The following is a 22763-nucleotide window of genomic DNA, read 5'->3' as shown; positions in this document are numbered from 1 at the left end:
CTAAATAGTTACCACCGCCCTAGAAAGTTCGGAAAGACACGATAGCCTTATTTATAGTGAAGCGTTTCTTAGTCGTATGTTTACCCGAATATTTAACAAGTACCATTTTTCCATACCATCCATAAAACTCAATTCCTCCTATAATTATTTAAACTAAATAGTTACCACCGCCCTAGAAAGTTCGGAAAAACACGATAGCCTTATTTATAGTGAAGCGTTTCTTAGTAGTATGTTTACCCTAATATTTAACAAGTACCATCTTTCCATACCATCCATAAAACTCAATTCCTCCTAGAATTATTTAAACTAAATAGTTACCACCGCCCTAGAAAGTTCGGAAACACACCATAGCCTTATTTATAGTGAAGCGTTTCTTAGTCGTATGGTTACCCGAATATTTAACAAGTACCAGTTTTCCAGACCAGACAAAAAACTCAATTCCTTCTAGAATTATTTGAACTAAATAGTTACCACCGCCCTAGAAATTTCTGAAAAACACGATAGCCTTATTTATAGTGAAGCGTTTCTTAGTCATATGTTTACCCGAATATATAACAAGTACCATTTTACAATACAATCCATAAAACTAAATTCCTCCTAGTATTATTTAAACTAAATATTTACCAGCCGCCTAGAAAGTTTGGAAAAACACGATTTCCTTATTTATAGTGAAGCGTTTCTTAGTCGTATGTTTACCCGAATATTTAACAAGTACCATTTTACCATACCATCCATAAAACTCAATTACTCCTAGAATTATTTAAACTAAATATTTACCACAGCCCTAGAAAGTTCGGAAAAACATGATAGCCTTATTTATAGTGAAGCGTTTCTTAGTCGTATGTTTACCCGAATATTTAACAAGTACCATTTTTCCACACCAGCCAAAAAACTCAATTCCTCCTAGAATTATTTAAACTACATAGTTACCACCACCCTAGAAAGTTCGGAAAAACAAGATAGTCTTATTTATAGTGAAGCGTTTCTTAGTCGTATGTTTACCCGAATATTTAACAAGTACCATTTTACCATACCATCCATAAAACTCAAGTCCTCCTAGAATTATTTAAACTAAATAGTTACCACCGCCCTAGAAAGTTCGAAAAAACACGATAGCCTTATTTATAGTGAAGCGTTTCTTAGTCGTATGTTTACCCGAATATTTAACAAGTACCATTTTACCATACCATCCATCAAACTCAATTCCTCCTAGAATTATTTAAACTAAATAGTTACCACCGCCCTAGAAAGTTCGGAAAAACACGATAGCCTTATTTATAGTGAAGCTTTTCTTAGTCGTATGTTTACCCGAATATTTAACAACAAACATTTTACCAAACAAGCCAAAAAACTCTATTCCTCCTAGAATTATTTAAACTAAATAGTTACCACCGCCCTAGAAAGTTCGGAAAAACACGATAGCCTTATTTATAGTGAAGCTTTTCTTAGTCGTATGTTTACCCGAATATTTAACAAGTACCATTTTACCATACCATCCATAAAACTCAACTTCGACTAGAATTATTTAAACTAAATAGTTACCACCGCCCTAGAAAGTTCGGAAAAACACGATAGCCTTATTTATAGTGAAGCGTTTCTTAGTCGTATGTTTACACGAATATTTAACAAGTACCATTTTTCCATACCATCCATAAAACTCAATTCCTCCTAGAATTATTTAAACTAAATAGTTACCCCCGCCCTAGAAAGTTCGGAAAACACGATAGCCTTATTTATAGTGAAGCGTTTCTTAGTCGTATGTTTACCCGAATATTTAACAAGTACCATTTTTCCATATCATCCATAAAACTCAATTCCTCCTAGAATTATTTAAACTAAATAGTTACCCCCGCCCTAAAGAGTTTGGAAAAACACGATAGCCTTATTTAGAGTGAAGCGTTACTTAGTTGTATGTCTACCCGAATATTTAACAACCACCATTTTTCCACACCAGCCATAAAACTCAATTCCTCCTAGAATTATTTAAACTAAATAGTTACCCCTGCCTCGCACAGAAAGTTCAGAAAGACACGATAGCCTTATTTATAGTTGTAACCAAAAGTCAAAAATGGAATTTTGATAACAATTGACAGGAATCGGGTTTTTATGCAGATTGCAATTATATAAATTTCATTACGTTTAATATCTAAACACCAAATTCTCCAAGCCTCAGAAGAAAAAGGGATTTTGAAAACAGGGAGCCCGATTTTCGAAAAAAGGGATACCCCCCGTGCAACTGAATCCCCCTTGTAACTGAACCCGTGTATAACCAAACCCCCCGTGCAACTGTATCCCCTTTAACTGAACCCTCGTGCAACTCACCCCTCCATGCAACCCGTCCCCCTCAAAACACTTTTCAGCCATTTCTTTTTAAATTGACAATATTTTTCAAACGTTACTTATGTATTATACAGACCAAATCGGCGAGGTAAAGCTAGGTCAAGTCACAATGTCATTCTATCGTTACTTTTCAATTAAGCTATTGAACACTTTCTAGCAATGTCTCTTGTAAGCGTCAAATCTATTAAGTATCTGAGCTTATTCTTTGTATTATTGATGCACGCATCTCATTCTTCAATTATCCATGAGGAACTCTTAACCTTCGCAATACCATTACATAAATATCTTTTCGCAAAAAAATTTCGCAAATCTCGTAAACTAAAGACGTCATTACCCTTTTCAAAAACATTAGTCCTTCTATTAATGAACCCATGAAACGAAACCAGTCTTATAGCATCACACACACATCACGCTCCTAGTTCTAAAAATGGAATGCATGTAGGGTTTGTAGTAATAGGTTTAAAAACCTATTAGCCAAGTTTAAAAAAAAAAAACCTACTAATCAACTTACAGATGAATGACCACGGATTTAACCAAAAAAATATTCAAATCCTAATCACCAATCAAGTTATACTCGTTCCTCTTGGCAAAGAGTTTAATGACCTGTAGAATTAACTACCAGAAAAAAAAACCTGTTTGTACGGGGGCGCCCCAGAAATGGAATCTCTTAGTCTACTTATAGGTGAATTAGTGTAAAGAAACAAATGAAGAATACAATTATAAAACCAATTCAACATCACTTGGGTATGATACAAGCTAGCCTATAATATCTAATAGTTGCATCTTACTATACATAACATATTTATTCATTCATTGAATAGGCGTGTGGTTATGTCAAAGAGGGAAATGGGAAATTCACTGCATGTTAATAAATAATTTTTCATGTTTATGAGTCTTTACGTGTCTTTTGATACGGAGCAGTGTAGCCTATTTAAAATTTATTTATCTCCTTTCTTTATTAAATAAACTCGACTAAAAAAAAAACAACTATATACTCCAGGCATTGCATGTCTGGAGCATACATGTCCAGCTTGGTAACCAGGACTGACGAACGACAAGACTCGCACACTCGAGACGATACTTACGGGTAAGGTCGTATCACATACACTGATATTGGAAAGAACAGAAAATAACGGAAGGAGAGGAAGGAGGTTGATTCCATAGAAACACAATTTTCTGACTTGGGACGATTCAGAGCCAGAAAACGTTTACTTGGAAACGATTATTCAGAACATAATGACGCATAGCAATTTCTTTATTTGAAATCCCTTTATAATTATGGTTGCAGTAACTGTCAGAAAAAGCTTCAAGACCCTCGGAAACGCTGGCACGTCGAAGCAAAAAGTATACCGTTGGAATCCCCATAGTTGAAAACTATCTACCGGAGGTTTTCACGGACCTCCCTGAAAAACGCTCTGCTGGAGCCCATGATCCCATGTATTATTTTTTTGCGATTAAAATTGCTGATATTATGATTTAAATCCTGAAGCTCTTTACCTAGTTAAAACAAAACATTATTTCTTAGTGAAGAGTCACGCAAATGTCATGCTAGATGTTTCAAATAAACACCACCGATAGTTTTCAAAGCCTAGCCAGCTTTTTCTCTTTTTTACCTGGCGCTAGCAGGGCACTGCAACATAGAGAGCTGTTTACAGAATTATAAACCAGAGTTGACGCGTCGATTTCAACTAAAATACTTGAGCTTAGATAACTCATCGTGAGCTATTACCTGATTTTAAGAAGCTGCCCCCCCCCCCTCCCCTAACTAATAGGTCCAAACACTAGACAACAAAAATGAAAATTTGTTGGGATTTTAACTGGTTTCATGGCATTTTAACTTGATTTTACTTGGCATTTTATTCGAAAAGCCAAAGGAGTTATCCAATGTTCCAAATAAATCGTTTAATAGATTGTTTTATTGTTTTGCAGTTGATTTAACTGTTTTTGTGGCAGATCTGCGCAAGCATAAGCTATTTTAGTTATTCTCGCAGTTGCATAACAGTATCTTAGCATTCACTCCCAATAACACTTAACAACCCGTCTTTGTCATATTTTACACGCCCAAGGACATTACTTCTTAATCCTTGTACACTTCACAGCCGCAAACTTTCATCCATACCCCAGCATATTGCAAGTCAATACAACTCCCCCTTTTCTCTAATATTCCTAATTTGCATTTGAATGCCCCAAGTCATTGCAATATAGATGATGATATTCTAAAAAAAAAAAAAAAAGTAAAAAATGCTTGTTATTCCCCTACGTAGTTAACATCCAGAGATACCCCCCTCCCCCGCCAAACTAGTTGAAATAACCTCTTCATATAATCTAGAAAATGGAAGCCCAGAAAGATTTTTTGTTTCTATTACCCATTCAAATCATCTTTGTATTTTTCTTTGATTCCTTTTTTAACTTTAACCTTCCCACTACAAAAACAAAATTCTCTGACCCCTAACCTCTCCTAGGGGTAGGATCTATTTGAATCCATATATGAAGCTGCATGATATGTATACAAAATATGTATACATTTATATATATATGTATACAAAAAGGGCAAATCCTACAAAAATGTATGTATACAAAAAGGGCAATATGTATACAAAAAAGGGCAAAATATGTATACATTTATTTATATGTATACAAAAAGGGCAAATCCTATGGTGCACACGCCTTTTTTAAACGGTCAACCCTTAGCCAGATATCTAATCTGATGTGCAAAGATTACTTTAAAATACTTAATTTTCTTGTTTTGGAAGGGGTTGGGGTTGTAATCTCCAAAGATAGACAACCTCATATTTTGCATGTTTGGCATCTTAAATAGAATGAAAAAATCTTAGGAATAATAAAGAGATACTAAGGAGGAAATACTACTTAAGACTTATTAAAAAAGAGAAACACAGACCTGCACGAACTCTCCATGAACATGAGCTCCTAAAATATGAGTAGAGTGTCATCTGAAAAGGAAAACAAAAATTCAAATTCAGCATATACTGGGCAATCATGCCAGATATGTGTATAAGAATTTGCTTTCGAGAGTTCAAATACTTTGTTTTAGGGAAATCGTAAGTTTAAAAAATGCAATATACAAATCGTTAGAGAAAAATCAGAAACTGAAGAAAAATTATAACAGTTTAGAGTCTTCAGCCTCCTCCCCCCTGGAATGAGTTTAATTTTTCACTCTCTTTCCCTGAGATGAGTATAATCAGTTCTCCTGGGATTAACCTATATGACCTCCCCTCCCTCCTTTGGATAAAAGAAAATGGTCTCTTCTCAAAAACTGTGGACTGAAAATCTACTTTTTTGGATTCTGGCCTTCCCTTTTCCCCACGGAAAAATCCTCCAGTACTCTATTCCTAAATTTTAGTCTAAGTGATACCTATGGTATCAATACTGAAAAGGTAAATGTTTACTTTTCGGGCATTTTATTTTTCAGAACGGACTATTCTAAGCCAGTCACTGTCAATATTTGGTGTCTGCCAATTTTAAGTTTTTTTGTTTTCTCAAATAGCCTAATCCTTGGAAAAATACAGAACAACCTCCACCTTAGGACTGCTAGACCTAATATAACTAATCAATTCCATTTACTGGGTAAAACAGAGTAAAGCTAAGTAGTTAATGCATTAGGAGTACTTTCATTGATTTACAGCATAGTGCAGCTTTTTCAGCTTAAAGTATGTGACTTAGAAAAAATAGAAAATAATTTTTTAAACTGAGGCATTTTCTCAAGTATTCAGCAGTATGGTAACTAGAATATGACACAGAAAACAATTTATTGCTGTTTGATTATTTGGAGATGTCAAAGCATCATCAGTAGCCTATATAATTTAAAAACTCAGGAACAAAAGCAAATTCTACTTCAGCGACTGCAAAGTCATCCACCAGAATACAAAACTGACAGACTGATTTACAAGATAACTCATTTGTTTTACTACTACTACTAAAAACTCACCGCAGCACCAAGCCGCCTGAGGCCAACACAGCTACGCATGCTCCTCCTCCACCCCAATCTATTCAAGGCCCCCCTTTTTACACCCGCCCACGAAGTTCCCATTTCCTTTAAATCTTTCTTTGTGACGTCCTCCCACCCCAAACAAGGACGATCTGATTTCCGTTTAGCCCTAGACGGTTGGCCGAAAAGAACAATCTTCGGCAATCTTATTTTACCAGGAGCAAAATCAAAAGCTAGGAATATAAAATTTAAACTCTGGAAACACGCTTTAGTATTCTAAATCAACAACTAATAGACTCCAGAAGTCTAGTCTATTCTTGTCTTTTGCATGGACGATGTAAATTTATGGTGTTTCTGGTACATCATCTTGTTTATGAAGATCCAGTTTTTCCTCAAATTGTATTTTATTTTAATATTACCTTCATTACTTAGAAAATGCACTAGATATGGAAACCTTTAAAATGAACTCTCCCAACATTCTACAACTACGGTTTGGTACAATCAACTCTGGTGGAACAAAATGAGGCACATCATTACTTCCAATGTGAAAAAGTGATTTTCCTAGCTGCTCAAGTTTGGAGACTGTAATTTTCTTAAATTGGGTTTTTGGCTATGGTTATTCTAATAATTTTGTTTTCATTGGGGTCTGACATCATTTTCGAGGGGCCTCAGGCTATTTTTCAAAATTCTCAAAAATTTATTTTCACAATAAAGTTTTACCATTAAAGTTAACGGAAATACAAGTTTTAGATTAGATTTGATACAACCACCCTAGGAAAAATACTAAAAAGGTCTAGGCTTATAATTCTAACAAAAAGATGTTTTAAATAAATACAGAGTTGTTCGTTTAAACAGAATAACATATATATTCTTTTTCCAAGGACAGTTGAATACTAAACTTGAGAGTTTAAAATTTGATAGTGTGGAAGATGGTTGGAATAATTTTAGAAAAATAATTTGTGAAGTTGCTGAAGGTGTATTAGGGAAGAAAGCTAGAACTGCAGCTAAGAATATTAGTGAAAAAGCTTTATGTTTAATAGAAAGGAGAAAAGACTTGTACAAGCATTATCTGAGTGATAGATCATATGAAAATAAGAGGAATGTAAAGAAAGTAGAGGAAGCATCAAAATGTGAATTAAGAAGGTGTGAAAGGGAGGCCATGGATAAAATTACTGAGGATCTGAGAGATGCAGCCAGACGGCATAATAGTAAAATATTGTACTGGCACGTTAACAAATTGAGAGGGAGTAGTCAGTCCGGACTTGTCCCAGTTAAAATTAGGAATGGGGTCGCAATTAGCGATAAGGAAAAAAATAAAGAGAGATGGGCCGAACATTTTGAGAACTTGCTTAACCGAGATAGAGTTGCAGGAAAAAATATAGACGAAAATGAAAAAGTTTGTGATAATTTGGATGTGAGGGAAGATTTGTTTTGTGAGGAGGAATTAGAAACAGTACTAAAAGGATTAAAAAATAATAAGGCTCTAGGTGGTGATAGGGTGTTAAGTGAGTTTCTTAAAAATGGTGACTCAGAGATTAGAAATAGGTTACCGAAGATTATGAACATGATTTTTGAAAAAGGGGAAGTACCTAATAATTATATGAAAACCTTAATTAAGCCAATTTATACGAAAGGTGATAAAAGTGAGTGTGGTAATTATCGAGGAATTAGTCTGGTCTCTGTAGGTAGAAAATTACTTAGTAATATGATACTTTTTAGTCTGAGAGATGCCGTAGACCAAGTTTTAAGAGAAGAGCAGTGCGGTTTTAGAAACGGTAGAGGATGTGTCGACCAAATTTTCACTCTTAGGCTAATAATTGAGAAGTGCCTGAATTTTCAAACAACTTTGGTCCTCAGTTTTGTAGATTATGAGCAAGCGCTCGATTCTATTGATAGAAGGGCTTTAGTAAAGGTTTTATCCTTGTATGGTATACCAGACAAATACATTAAAGTGATTAGTGCTATGTATGAGAATAACACTGCTGCGGTTAAGGTAGGAAATGAGGCTAGCAGCTGGTTTTGTATTAAATCAGGAGTTAAGCAGGGCTGTGTTTTACCCCCCTTTATATGGATTATTTTGACGGATTTTGTTTTAAGGAGCACAGGAAAGGCAATGCGAGACCATGGTAGGAGATAAGATAAGATATTTATTTCAAAAAAATTGCTATCACAAGCCCACAAAGGGCCGAATTCAGACTTTGGAGTCGACAACAAATAAATCGTTACACTAAAAATGCAAAGAACAAAAAACCATAATGAACATCATTTAAAAGTCAATAATTAAATGGGGAGGAAAGTCTCCTGGACTTGGATTATGCTGATGATTTAAGCATCCTAGATGAAAGTGTGAGCAAAATGAATGAAGTTTTAGAGGTTTTGCGAATTCGGGGTGCTAGAATAGGTTTGAAAATTAATGTTAGGAAGAATCAGTCATTAAGACTAGGAATAAGTGAAGATGAAAAGGTTACGTTGGGTAGTGAAAAGATTGATCTGGTTGGAAGATCCACTCACCTTGGTGGCATTTTTAGTAAAGATGGTGGGAACAGTGAAGATGTTAAAAGTAGAACAGCCAAGGCTCAGTTTGTTTTTTCACAGTTAAAAAAAAGTCTGGAAGAATAGGGAGATAAGTCTGCAAACCAAGATTAGAATGTTAGAAGCTACAATACTGACAGAGGTCAAATATGGTTCTGAAGCATGGGCGCTCTAAAAAACGGATGAAGATTTGCTAGCTGTTTTCCAGAGAAATTGCCTAAGGATTGTTCTGGGTACCTGGCTGACTGACCATATTTCAAACAATAGGCTATATGAAATATGTGGTTCAATACCACTCTCTAGGGCTATAATGAAAAAAAGGTTGAGGTGGTTAGGGCACGTTGTGTGGATGAAGGATGACAGATTGCCAAAGATTGTTCTCTTTCGACCGGCTGTTTTGGGCTAAACGGAAAGCAGGTCGTCCTCGTGTGGCGTGGGAGGGCGTCATAAAGAAAGATTTAAAAGAAATGGGAACTTCGTGGGCGGGTGTAAAAAGGGAGGCTTTGAATAGATTGGGGTGGAGGAGGATCGTGCGTAGCTGTGTTGGCCTCAGACGGCTTGGTGCTGCGGTGATTTGTTAGTAGTAGTTTTGTTTGAAGTAATAAGGTGCCAAATAAGCAATAACAACTGAGCTAAGAAAGTTAAGAGAATTTTAACAATTGAATCATAACAATTGATTCTCAATAACAATTGAGTTAAGAGAAAATTAACAATTACGTGAATTCAATTCCCACTTCCTGTTGGTGCATAAAAGGATCATCCGTTTGCTAAGATTTGTTTTCTTCTGGAACTCTTTGGAACTTCTGGATTTACGATTTGATATATTCGTTGGAAAGTAATAGGACTGATTTTCTTCCACCGCGACTGTACTTTGGAGCGTGTGTGCGCCGACTGGATTCGGTAGAAGGCATTCCTAGCTAACGAACGAGTGGCTGGTCACTTTTCTCCGAACACCTGGAGAGTTAGGACAGGCGTTTTTGCATGACTGTGTTTCTGTGAGTGGTGCAAGCCGAAAATGCAGCGTTCGTTAGAGCAGAGGTAAGCGATTAAATTATGTGTGAAACTCGTAAATCTGCGACAGAGACGTTTGATATGATCAAGCAGGCTTACCCAGATGTTGCTTTAGCAAGAAGTGGTGTTTCGGTGGCACCAGGCCTTTTTGAAGGGCAGGGAAGAGGTGGCTGATGAAGACCATGCTGGAAGACCATAGACTTCGTCAAACACCGACAATGTGACTCGTGTGCGCAAAGTTTTGAACTCAGACCGTCTATTAAATGCTCGTTTAAGTGCCCAAAAGTTAAATTTACCAAAATCTTACATTGTGATGGTGCATTTTAACATGCGCAAGGTGTGCGCGAAGATGGTCCCAGTGATCACTGACGACCAGATATTGCGGTGAGTGGAAGCATGCCAAGAAAATTTGAACATGTGTGAAAGTCACCCTCAATTTTTGAACAAAGTAATTACAGGTGACAAGTCCTGGATCTTTGAGTATGATCCCGAGACAAAGAGGCCATCTTTCGAGTGGCACACGTCGGCATTTCCTTGCCCAAAAAAGGCAAGAATGAGGACCCGAAGTGAAAACAATGCTCATTGTCTTTTTTGACATCCAAGGCATCGTCCATCATGAATTTGTTCCTCCTGGACAAATCGTCAACGCCAAGTTTTATGTGGAAGTGATCAAGAGGCTCATTCGCGCTGGCAGCGCTGCATTGACGCAGAAGGAGCCTATTTTGAAAGTTTTTCAAGAATTGTAACGACTGGCTCAACAAATGTTTTTAAATCAGCTCAGTCCTATTACTTTCCGGACAAACCCTGTATATTTGGAATCAGGACAATAATCCAATTTCTTGATATATATACTGATATGAATATTCAGTTTTTTAAACTTCCAGTTTCTGTTGTGCCACATTACTCCATACACATGGTTTGTTACCATGAACTGTTTGATTCTTCACTTTTTGGAGGAAAAAAATGGGCTAGGAGTGGGAGAAGCTCATTCATTCGGGATTACGACTTCATCAAGGATTGATCAATAAGCATGATACTTTTCCAGAATTGCAATTGAAAACTTCTATTTATACTACAGTTTTCTAAAACAATGGCTGGAAAATTGATTGAAACAAATTTCAAAGTCTAAATTTTTGTGTGCACTCAAGCTCATGCAGAAATAATAAGAAAGATGATAGAAAATTGGTGAAATCTAAGCCTCTGTAAAACTTACAAACATATGATCAATTAAAACAACAAACAAAAGTTCCTAAAAACCCTAAATCAAATTGGGGGGGGGGGACTTGATGTCACCACCCTGACAATTATGTACAATTTTATAAAGCTGAACTATTCCTAGCACTTTTCAAGAACGTTTGGAGAACTTTTCAAGCATTTTCACAGTTATGATCCAAGGTTTTTAGTCCAAGCAAATTGACTTGGTGACTACTGCCTCGATAAAAATAAATCCCTGTAGAAACCTTAGATTTCTGAAGTATGCATCTTAATCTCCCAGCTTGTGCTTCGAACAAGAATCTTTTGTTGAAACAAGCAGTTTCTCAGTATTACAAATCTGAAAAAAAATAACTTCAAAATGAACTTCAAAGATTAGCTTTTTAATCTTCCTTTTTCTTCTTCCTGAGGATTCTCAGATCTGGTGGATTTTATGGTGTGAATCAATATAAACATAAAATTTTGAAGCAAACTTACATTTAACAATACTTTGTTTCAGGAAACGTACATTACAATTACCAAAGAAACACCTGGTGCTAGATTGCCGACCTCGACAGGATGCCTAGCAGCAGAAACAAGAGATCAAACCAAAATTGAAGAAGATGACATGCAATTAATCAACATAAATGATGAGAAAGAGTCAAATATAGAGCAATACATCTCTGATCAAAGAACCAACAAGATATTTTTTTTTTCACATGTTGCCAAGCTGGAATACATTATACTAGTAGTTGCTGGTTCCAATGAGACTGTTATGACTGTCTGGGTAAATCTTGCATTGAATGCAAGAGATATTTTGGTAGAAATACAACCTACACCATATTCTGTGCTTGAGCTATGTAAAGAGCTGACAAGCAATTGCACTGAAGAACTTCTTAAATCAAAAACTAGTAGAGTTGCTATCAAAAGTAAGTGACAATTTTGAAAGCATTGGATAAATGCACTGATGATTTGAGAGTGCAATTTTGGGACCACTGTCGAAATTTTCCTTCCAAACAGGATAACTCTGCTTAGTCATGACTTGGAACACCATCTTTTGAAGCTGTCGTTAAATTTTGACAATGCAAAACATGGACAATATATCTGACACACCCAGATAATAAAAGCATATTCAATTCAATCAGTTTCCTGTTTTTGACACAAAATGAACTACTGACAATTTTTAGCTATGTAATGTTCAAACTGTCATTACTTGGTTATTTTATGCAAAAGAAAATTGGGATCAGCACCAATGCATTAAGATACATCTGATCTTCTCTAAAATGTAGCAACATTGACATTTTCTTGATAAAATTAAGTTAAAATGGCAGTTAATATTATATTGACAAAACTATGCTCCAAGTGTTGAAATTTCTTGTCTGATGTGGCAGAATACCAGACTGACTAAAAATGTTCCTTCAGCCAAATTTAAATGTAGATATAGGCTTCTATTATGAGATTTATTTCTTTTCAGAATATCTTGTGGTTACTTTGTCAGAATTTTCGCCAGACAGCAACGGACCCTGTGGAAATATAGGTGACTCTGTCAAAACTTGACTGAACATATAAAACAGATGAGAAACGATTGGTGTCGAAATTCAAGGGTCCTCTGACAAAAATATAGCTGCCAAATTTACAGATACTTTCTCAACAACAAGAGATTTTGATGATTGCTATTGGTAATAATATTTCACCTAAAAAAAAACATTAAAAAGTTTTTTTTAATTGTAGTTTTATTGATTTGATGCTAGATTTTTCCATCATCTGAGGAACTGCTGCTTGGCCTCATACTATGTTCATATTTTAATTACTTGACTTGGTTGATTGCAACACCCTAATTCATTTATCACTGAATAAATTTGAAGTAGAACCTCTCTTAGTAAATTTTGTATGTTTTCTTTCAAATAGATTCCAAGCTGTAAAATACAAAATATTCTCTCTGAACCCCTCCCTAATTAGAGTGGAATTCGTCAAGGAACCTTGTTAGGACCCCTCTTATATTTAGCATTGATTAATGAAATTGGTAAGATTCCCTCAAAGGTGTTAATATGTAGATTACTTGCTGATCCTTGAAGTATCTCAGAACTATCAACTATAACCCCATCAAAATCCTACCCATTTTTTGGGTAAAACTAAGAATTTAAATATGAAAGTAAATTCCATGAAGTCAAATATAATGACAATAAACTTCTTAAAATTCTTGAAATCCACTCCCATTTTCTTAGACCCTATCCCACCCAAAATGCTAATGAAACATGTTAAACTCCTTGGTGTCACAAAATTCTAATAATCTTAAGTAGGACATGCATATTCCAAGAATTCTGGACTTTGAAGACAAAGGATTGTCAATACTTCTTTTTTTTTGAAGTGGATTAAATTGGTAGATTAACTTTGAAATGGCCAAATGTTGACAACGCTTTCACTGAGAACAACACAGAAATCTTTGCTGAAACATTAAAGCGTAGAGGAAGTGGGTCATTCAAGATAGCATTTATAGAGAGAGCTATATCATGCTATTATATCACATATTAGGCTATATTATAGAGACCTAGGTCACACAATTAAACTCCATAAGATTATTCAATTTTGTCCCTGTACTTGAGGCAATTTTTTCAGTTTTTGCTTCCTCTATCTAAATAGTGCTTTATACATTTACACTTAAAAAAGGTTGAAGAGAGACGAAGAAATAAAGGACAAGGAATAGGCATGTCGAATCCACCAGTATCTACCCATAAGCATTCCGAAGTATTTTGACATGCATCAAATTGGGTTCCAACTTATGTTGAAAACAGGTAACTTTTTCATTCTGTCAAATTTATAGGTGAAAATGCTCCAATTTAAGAAAATCAAAGTTCTGTAACCTTTTCTGATAGAACTTCAAACTTCTGATCAAACAGTTAGATTTGTAGATGTTTTTCCTACATACCGAAATCCTTTTCAAACCCAAAGTCTTTAAATTAAGTCTTCTGGAGTAGAAAAAGTGTTTTTTACAAAATCTGTCGAATCATTGGTACTGTTACCCTAGTTCATAAGGATCCAGGAATATGGAAGCCAATCTCTGGCAAAAAGCAAAGGAAATACCTTATTTTATGTGGTCTTAATCAACCAGAGCTGAGTGTACTCCCAGTTGATCCTTGAATATCAAAAAAGGAACAATGTTGTGCCAACATTGTTCTTTACTTAGGCAGCACTATTGCACTGCCTATGACAAAACAGATAAAGAACACTGATGCAAAGACAAAGACACAAGCTAGTGGCCTTCTAAAAAGGATTCTAAACTTTGACTATATTGTCTGCTTCATGTTTATGAAAAACATCATGTAGAAGACCAGGATTGCACCTGAAAAACTTGAAGAAGAGGAAATCAACATAATCAATGCAATTGCAATGCTTGAAGCAACAAAGAAACTTTTTGAAAGAATATCAGAGGATGAAATGAAAAATTTAATTGACAGTGCAGCAGTATTTGCCAAAAGGATAGAAGTTGATACAGAGGCAGGTTTCATCAAATATCATTGTCAGGGACATGGACCATCTTGTTTTGATATTTGAGCTCAGTGTCAAGCCAAGATCTCAATGCATCTGTTCTATAGAGTCTTTTAGAGCCCTGCTTGATAGGTGACTACAATGATGGGAGATAATCTCAGATGTGGCCTTGTCAACTTTCAGTCATTTTGCTCCTTCCTACAGCCTCCTTGAATAATAATAATATATTGAAAACCTGTCATATACAGTAAATGTACAATGACAGAGTATACAAAATAGTGGTAAAAGAGGAAACCAAAAGAAAACACACTAAAAATTAACAACAAAAGCAACAACTTATTAAATAGTATACAAAATAGTACAAAAAGAGGAAACAGAAAGATAACATACTCAAAAATAAAAACAGAAAAAACAACTTCTTCACAAATAGCAGCATGGACAACAACTTCTGAAAGGAGAAAAAAAGGGAAACAAGAGGGAAAATTAAACAAGCAAACTTGCCCACTTGTGCTTTAAAACCCTTAAAAAAAGGGTTTCAGTTGAAGATATTGAGCTAGCAACAAGGTTTTTTCTAAGCAAGGAAAGAACTCCAGATTCTGGTGCTGTTCAAGTAGAGCTTGAAGTTCTGTTTCAATTTTTCTAAGGTGCTACTTGCTTAAAAGAAGTCCTAGGTAAAGGACATTGCAAGCAACATCAGCTTAAGCAAGCTAATTGTCTTTGCAAATTGGCTGCAATAGCATCTGTTGCAGCTGCTGCTGCCAAAAGAACATTTAGCAAGCTCAAGTTTGTTAAGAATTTGCTAAGAGCAACCATGGTTGATTCTCAACTAGATTCCCTCATGTTGTTGGCAAATGAGATGTCACCAATACTATTGACTGAAACAAGATTGCCCAGCAATGGTCCACTTTGAAGAAGAGGCAAATACAAATTTAGATGTTCTTAGTTTTGCATTTACATATGTAATCCATTTTAGTTTCTTATTTGTCTCTGTAGATAGGTAAAATGATAAAGAATTAATGTGTAATAATTTTTCACATGTCATATAATGTGATCTAGGAGTCATTTAAATGAGGGGATCTTACTCCCCTGGCCTGGGTGCTTCAAGCCAACCCCTGGTTGGGCCTAAACTATCTTCTTATTAATGTCCTAATCTTTATAAATAGGAGTGTAACTGAGACATTTGCTCGAAAATACCTTGTCAGAACATAGCCTAGGCTAATTTATGCTCAGAGTTTGCTTGAAAATACCTTGTCAGAACATGGCCTAGGCTAATTTATTCTCAGAGTTCATTCTTGAAACTTTTATTCTCCTAACACAACTATTTTGCAAGGTACTGGAAAGCTCTTGTTAAATATTTTGCTGCTCATATTATTGACTTACAAATAAAGTAAAGATAGGCCTACCACTCAATGCCTTTTTTATGCTCTTTCCAAATATAATAATCACTTTTGTTGCAAATAAATTTTATTCCCACCCCTAAGTATACCAATTCAGGGTATATATTTGCACATTAAAGGCGGGGGGGGGGGTAAAGTTTATTTCTGATGCAAATGAGAGGCAAGTTTAAACTTTAGGTAAATTTCTAGGTTGTACTATAATTTTGCTAGGATGAAAGTGAAAACATCATTTGATGCCTTTTTTATGCTCTTTCATAATTCATTAATTGTTTCTGAGGCTATTTGCATCTTCAGCCCTTAAAGGGGCCCTGAAGGTATTTTATATGAATTATGAAGGAGCATAAAAAGGCATCAAATGATGTTTTCACTTTCATCCTAGCTAAATTATATGACCCACTGCAAAATTAGCACAAACTTTACACCTACCTCCCCACTGGTCTAATGTACATATACCCTGAATTGTTGACAGTAAAGTTTTGAATTGCAAAATTCAGAGCTATTTTTGTTGACAGCATTTGAAAAACTTGAAACAGTAGGAAACAGTTTATATTTGAGTTGCCTAATAAATGAGGTTTGAATTGTTATAAATAAGTATTTTTGGAATATATTACTCTTGAATAAGTTATTTTTAAACCAGTGATGTTTTAACTACTTTTTATTTAGGCCTAGGCCTACTTAACTAGTCTTGACAACTTCTTTGTGTGGTTACAAAAATGAAATACCTTTGGGGCCCCTTTAAGAGCTCAGGATCTAACTAGCCCCAGAAGCAATTATTGAATTAGCCTATGAAAGAGCATAGGCCTAAGAAGGGCATCAAATGATATTTTCACTTTCATCCTAGCTAAATTATAATGCCACCTAAAAATTTACCAAACTTTACCCCCATCCCCCCTAATGTGCAAATAGGCCTATATACCATGAATTGATATATATATAGGGTTGAGGATAAAGTTCATTTGTGGCAAGTGATTATTATATTTGGAAAAAGCATAATAAAAAAGGCATCAAGTGGTATATTCACTTTAGTCATAAGTCAATAATATGAACAATGAAATATTTCCCAAATTCCCATAATTTCATTTATAAAAGCATTGGATACTTTTTAAGCTTAAAGTAAATGTCTTCTAATGATACCTGCATATTTAATTCACTCTAAAATCCACGCTTTAGAATTTTTAAGTTTTGTATTGTATTCCGAGTTTACTTCTGTTGCCAAAGTTTTGTTTTGGGATAATGGATCACAGAATTATAGCCGATAGAAATGTGTCAAAACGCGATTAATTAGATTACAAATTGGTTTCGTGTGAGAATTTACCTGAAATTTGAAAGTAACAAAATTTATCTTCACTACATCTATTTATACCATTGGAAATTTTCACTGGGACAGTCAAAAAGGATTTTTATAAATAGGTTATTCCAATAATTTGTAATTTGGTACATTCTAAATAGACATTAGGGGGCACATACCAACACAAAAGAGCAAAATATTGACGATAACCTTGTTTGAAATAAGGTCGTAAATTGCACAGACAGTCAAAATCATGTGAACATTCCACTTTTTAGCATTTGACTTGTGATTTTTTTCGTCACTTACCATATTGTGAAACTCAATTTTTGTTGTGAAAGATTCTGGAAGCATAAGAAAAGGAGTATTAAATTGTGTGTTGGGTAGGGGAGCAGCTAAATATTGTATGTCTAAAATCTCCCAAAGAAATAGTGTGCCGTAAGCCCATGTCGTAATCGGATTTTATTTACATCTAAGTGGCAAGCGAATCAAAAAGTACTAGTTGATGGAAGGTCATCAAAAAAGCGTATATGCTATATCTACCGAATTGATAGGTATAAAACATGAAGCTTTCTGGCAGTGTTAGAGGATCACGTTGACCTCAAGTATTTACTTAAGGGGTAGAGAGGACTGTGGGAGGCTAAAAAAAATTTTCTTCAATCCATCTAAATGCTAAGGCACTGTACACCTCTAAAATTACTTTCAGTCTATTCACAGATAATTGGCAAGATTAATCAAAAGATACTATTGGTTGTCATATGATACAATGACACGTCTGTAATATCTTGCGAATAGCTTTGAGGATCAAATTGAAACTTCTAGGGCATATTAAGAGGGGTGGTGAGCCTTGAACCTTGACTTTGGAAAAAGGACAAAAGGAAAAGCTCTAAAGGTTTGGTTTTCAATCCATTAAAAAAACAAATGCACCATGAACCCCTGTTGGAGTAAAATTTATCCCATATGAAGTAGCAATGTAAACCAAAAGAAACCATCTGTTCCCAGCCTATCATAAAACGGACCTGAATGTCTTAAGAACAGCTAAAATTACTAAGCTGAAAATGTCAGTGAATGTTGGGGTCCATTGGAGCTAGAAATTGAACTCGCGGAGCAACAGAGGTTAGCAAAAAAATTGAATATTTTAGTTATCAGAATTGCACAACCAAACCAAAAGACGAAAATATTTGGGGACGAATGAAAATGTGGCCTTCAATGTTATATCTTCAGTCAGCTTATAATGATATTAATAAGTTTTTGGCCAGGCGATACACTTTACAGAAAGCGAAATCGAAACTAATTGCAGCTGGTGGTGCACAAAAATGGTGCAAAATTTTTAGTCCCTATTGGACTTCTAATTTAAAAGATGTAAACACGGGAGTAGGTATATTTCAATAAAATCAGAAATATTAAAGATTAGCTATAAAGATATGCGCAAAATAAAACTTGGTTATCGAATTTATTTTATTTAGATTATGTTTGACATACACAACAGGTTAACAAAGAAAAGAGTACCTCAATGAAGCCAAAATCTATGGAGGGTGATTTTGTATTGATTCATGGCACCCAAATATGGCCCTTTTTTTGTCTGTGATTAGCTATCACCTTAATGGTTATAACACGGCAAGCGGATCTAAAAAGAAAGCTTTTCATACATGGGAGCCGCCAGTAAATTTTCACGGGGGAGGGACAAGTGAAATCAAAATCTTCAGAACTCGGTTTAGAGCAAAAAAGCGGGCTTTGAAATTTTCCCTATAGTTTTGATTAAACATGACAGTCACAAGTTTCTTAGCCGGGTTAATTCCTGAAAAAAAAAAATCGGAGCTAATTTTGATTGATGGCACCCGAAGATGGGTCTTTAATCTGTTTCGCCACTGACAGGCTTTTATTATACATGGCATGTAGACAGGGCCGGAAAGACGACAATAGAAACGAAAACATTTTGAAAACTAGTTGTATCAATTTATATCACCTTAAACTGGCCAATAAATATCGTTTTATCACACGGGCTTAGACATAATGGGTATATAAATGAAGAAAAGGGGGCCTAATTGAAGGTCAAAGCAATAGAAAAAAGATTGCATTAATTCCTGACGCACAAAACTGGCCCAAATTAATTTTGTTTCTGATCGGCTAGTAACTTACTGAGTATATGCAATGGGTCAACCGATTCTAAAAAAAAAGAAGTCAATTCGTATCAATGGCAAGAATAAACTTTGGAAGAAAAACGCAATTATGTTGATTCTTAGCATTACAAATTCTAATGTTGATCTATTCCGCTGTGCTTTAAGCCTTCATCCCATATATAAAACTTAATAAAAGTTTCAGGACGAAGTAACCTCATTTAAAACAAAACAGTTTTGAATAAAATTGGGTTGCGACAATTCGTTACATTTTTTCAGTTTTAAAACAGCATTGCAGAACTCTTTTTAATAAATACAAAAAGAGAAAGAGAATCTCAAGATGGAAAAAAAACAGGACTGTGGCCAATAAAAGGAAAAGACGAACTAAAACTGTGGGGATACTTTACCTGAATAAAACAAGACGTCTTCAACTATAAGAAACGGCAAAGTCTAAATTAATCTATAAAAACCAAAAGTTAGATAAAATCTAAAATTAAGAAATAATAAAAAAAAAACAATCTCTAGATATATACAATTGATGTTACTATGATTGAGCATCACAGAATTTAGTGAGAGTTGCTTCAATGAGGACACTGAAGGCACTGGAAAAAAATATAAAGAAAATGAATATGAAACTAATTATTTGTTCCCAAATAATCTCTTTTGTTACCCTCTTTCTTATGTCTTATATTTAACCTAATCCCATGGTGATTTTGTAAAACTTTATTAGCCTTATTAGCTATCGTTTTAAGAAAGATGTCATAAATTGAGTCGGGGGGTGACTCGATGTCACCCCTTAACAATTATGTACATTTTTATGCTACAGCACGAAATTCCATTAGCACATAAATTTTATGGAACTTTAGTAAGGTATCGATAGTGATTCCCATGTCTTTTCTGTTAGTACAAATTGAAAGTGGTATGATGAATGATGTCTTGTCGTGCTTCAGGCTATATCGGTGCCGAGATTATTGTGACCAAAGGGAACGGTGACACATTTTCAATTTAGAATTCAAACTGCCAACATTGAAATTGGATATTGCATGAGCATTATTAATTCAGTAAGTTTTAGGTGAAGAAACAAAAAATTTCGCAATAGGAATTATAGTGACGTATAATCCCTACATATACTTATTCAGTTGCATATTATTTTGCCTGACAGAAACATTCTTAATTGACCTTGGACTGAATTTTGGATTATGATTGCGAACTCGCTTTAGCCGGATAGTGTTGGAGGATAATATTTTTATATTACCCTTATTGAATTTTTTTCAAAGACAGCTAATAAACAAGCTTGATAAAGATACGATTATAAAGCCCGCATCAAAGTTTTATAGTAAAAATTCCCTCAGGGAAACGATGGAATTGTGCAAAATGGTTTTTTGGACCGATATTGCAGAGACACTTACAGGACCCCATCCAGCAATTGCCTTTTTCAATGATATATTGGATTTGCTTGATAACTGAATGAAATAACATATGAAAATAACATATGAAATTAACCAATGAAATTTTGCCCAAATTTTTCATTCTTGATCCATCGGATGTGCCGTTAATACCTAACGAGCCAAATACTATTGTAGCATCTCGTCTGAACGATACTGTTAGAATGCTGAACTTTCTTGTGGAAAAGCAAGAAACCTCATGCAAAGTCCCTCCTGTCCCAGTTCAGTGGCCTTCCGCTCCCCCAATTATGCCTACCACAGTCCCGGTGGTGCTTAAAAATTTACCTGAAGAGCTAAAATCAAGAAACCCTGTAAAGCAGCGTGAATTTATACAGAAAATCAAATGTGCCGAGAAGGTAAAGCATGTTTAGCTGATGTGTGATTGCCTTATCTTACATATGTCCGAATAAGCCCCTGCCCTAAGTGTACCAGCAGTTATTCTCCCAGGCCTAAACATTCGTTCCAAACTGGTAAAAAATGAGCATTTAGGAATAATTCGAATCGATAAGGATTTTGATGCGTCTTCTATACCCGGTTTGGATACTAGTATTAAAAACTCCATACGATTCGGTCAGTCTTCTGTGGTGCAGCTCACCTTTAGTAGCAAGGCGGATCTTGAACACGCCCAAGATTCCGCATCAAAATTTAATATTGCTTGTTTCGTATTTTGAAGCCATTGACTAGGCCCAAACATTGTTTTAAGTGTCAAAGCTTTGGCCATATAGCTCGCGATTGTGCAAACGAATCGAAGTGCAGTAGATGTGGTAAAAGTGGTCACAGTAGCACTCGTGAGAGCCCGTGTACGGCAACTACCTTGAAATGCGCAAACTGTTCCGGCAATCACGTCAGAAGCAGTTTTATCTGCCCCGTGATTAAGAGGCTTTCAGCTCGCAGTGATAATCTGGCTCCCCAGTCATACCCCCAAGTTCCATCCGGTAGACGACAATGAAAAGTAATGACCCAACTAGTGTTAAGCTTCTGTTCCATAACATTAATTCTGCCAGAGAAAAGCTAGATGTTTTAGCTTTCACTTTTGGTCTGTTTGATATAAAGTGCATCGTCGAACACCTACTAAATTCGCATAATGCTATGCAGCTTGAGCTGTCAGATGACCATGATTTTTTATTCGTCCTGCCAAAACGACGGTGGGCCGACCGTCAGGTGGTCTCGCAGTTGATATACATAAAAACTTACAGAGTAAGTTAATTGACGCTATTGATTTATTTATTGCTGTTAATTTCGGAGGTGTAACCATATGGTGTGTATATCTGCAAGCTAGCTATCGTAATGCTACTTCAAATCATAAATTTGTTTTAGCATGTGCCAGATTATCAAAAGCCACGCAAAAAATTAGGGAATCAAGAAAAAAAGTTCTGCTTTGCGGAGACTTTAACACAGATTTAAAGAATGATAATGCTTCCCTTTCTCAGAATATTAAAAGCCTCTTTTCCATCTCACCTACATATTTTAAATAAAGATCAGACTTACACGTATCTGCACAATTCCGATAGTACCTCAGATTTGGATTTTATTATAATAGACCTTAAAGAATCGGAGAGCCTTAATGTACATGTATCAAAAGATTTTTTAACTAGTGACCATTCACATTTAGAACTGTCCTGCCCTCTTCCAGCGTCTTTAAGCGGCGGATCAGGCGTCAGAAAACGGTTCATAAAAAGGTCGTGAAATAAAATAAATGTAGAGTTGTATCAAGAAAATTTCAATTCTATATTCCATAAAATTTAGATACCATATCACTTTCTTTGCTCTTCGCGTCGTAGGGACCCCCTGGATGTTGATTGTTACCTTGCTGAAATATCAAATTCTCTAAAGGTTGCCGCATATGTTGCCGTCCCTACTGAATCAGTAAAAACTACCATGTGTGAAAGGGGATGGTCTGATTTTCCTTGGTTAAACGAAGCTAAACTCCGTCATCGTTTTTGGTATGAATTATGGAAGGATTGCGATAGACCTCGTTCAGGTATAGTTTTCGGTTTAGTTAAATGGACGAAG

At 35.4% G+C, this 22763-nt stretch overlaps 1 protein-coding gene across 2 annotated transcripts in view; it reads right to left on the bottom strand.

Annotated features, from left to right (window-relative positions):
* LOC148950652 (maleylacetoacetate isomerase-like) overlaps positions 1-17101 on the bottom strand; it is a 61702-nt gene extending 44601 nt beyond the window's left edge. For both annotated transcript variants that reach the window (XR_016141971.1, XM_089091689.1), the window contains exons 1-2: positions 17038-17101; positions 5240-5291 (exon numbers count right to left, since the gene is read on the bottom strand). Coding sequence is in view for 1 of the 2 variants with exons in the window: in XM_089091689.1 (XP_088947815.1) it covers positions 5240-5291; positions 17038-17043 (58 nt within the window). In the remaining variant the exon portion in view is untranslated. The remainder of the gene's footprint in view (positions 1-5239; positions 5292-17037) is intronic.
* Between the last annotated feature and the right edge of the window lie 5662 nt (positions 17102-22763).

The sequence above is a fragment of the Artemia sp. Qi Xiang Cuo genome, chromosome 7, assembly GCF_049724085.1.
Source record: "Artemia sp. Qi Xiang Cuo chromosome 7, ASM4972408v1, whole genome shotgun sequence".
NCBI classification, from domain to species: Eukaryota; Metazoa; Arthropoda; class Branchiopoda; order Anostraca; family Artemiidae; genus Artemia; species Artemia sp. Qi Xiang Cuo.
This window is presented reverse-complemented; position numbering and strand designations above follow the sequence as displayed.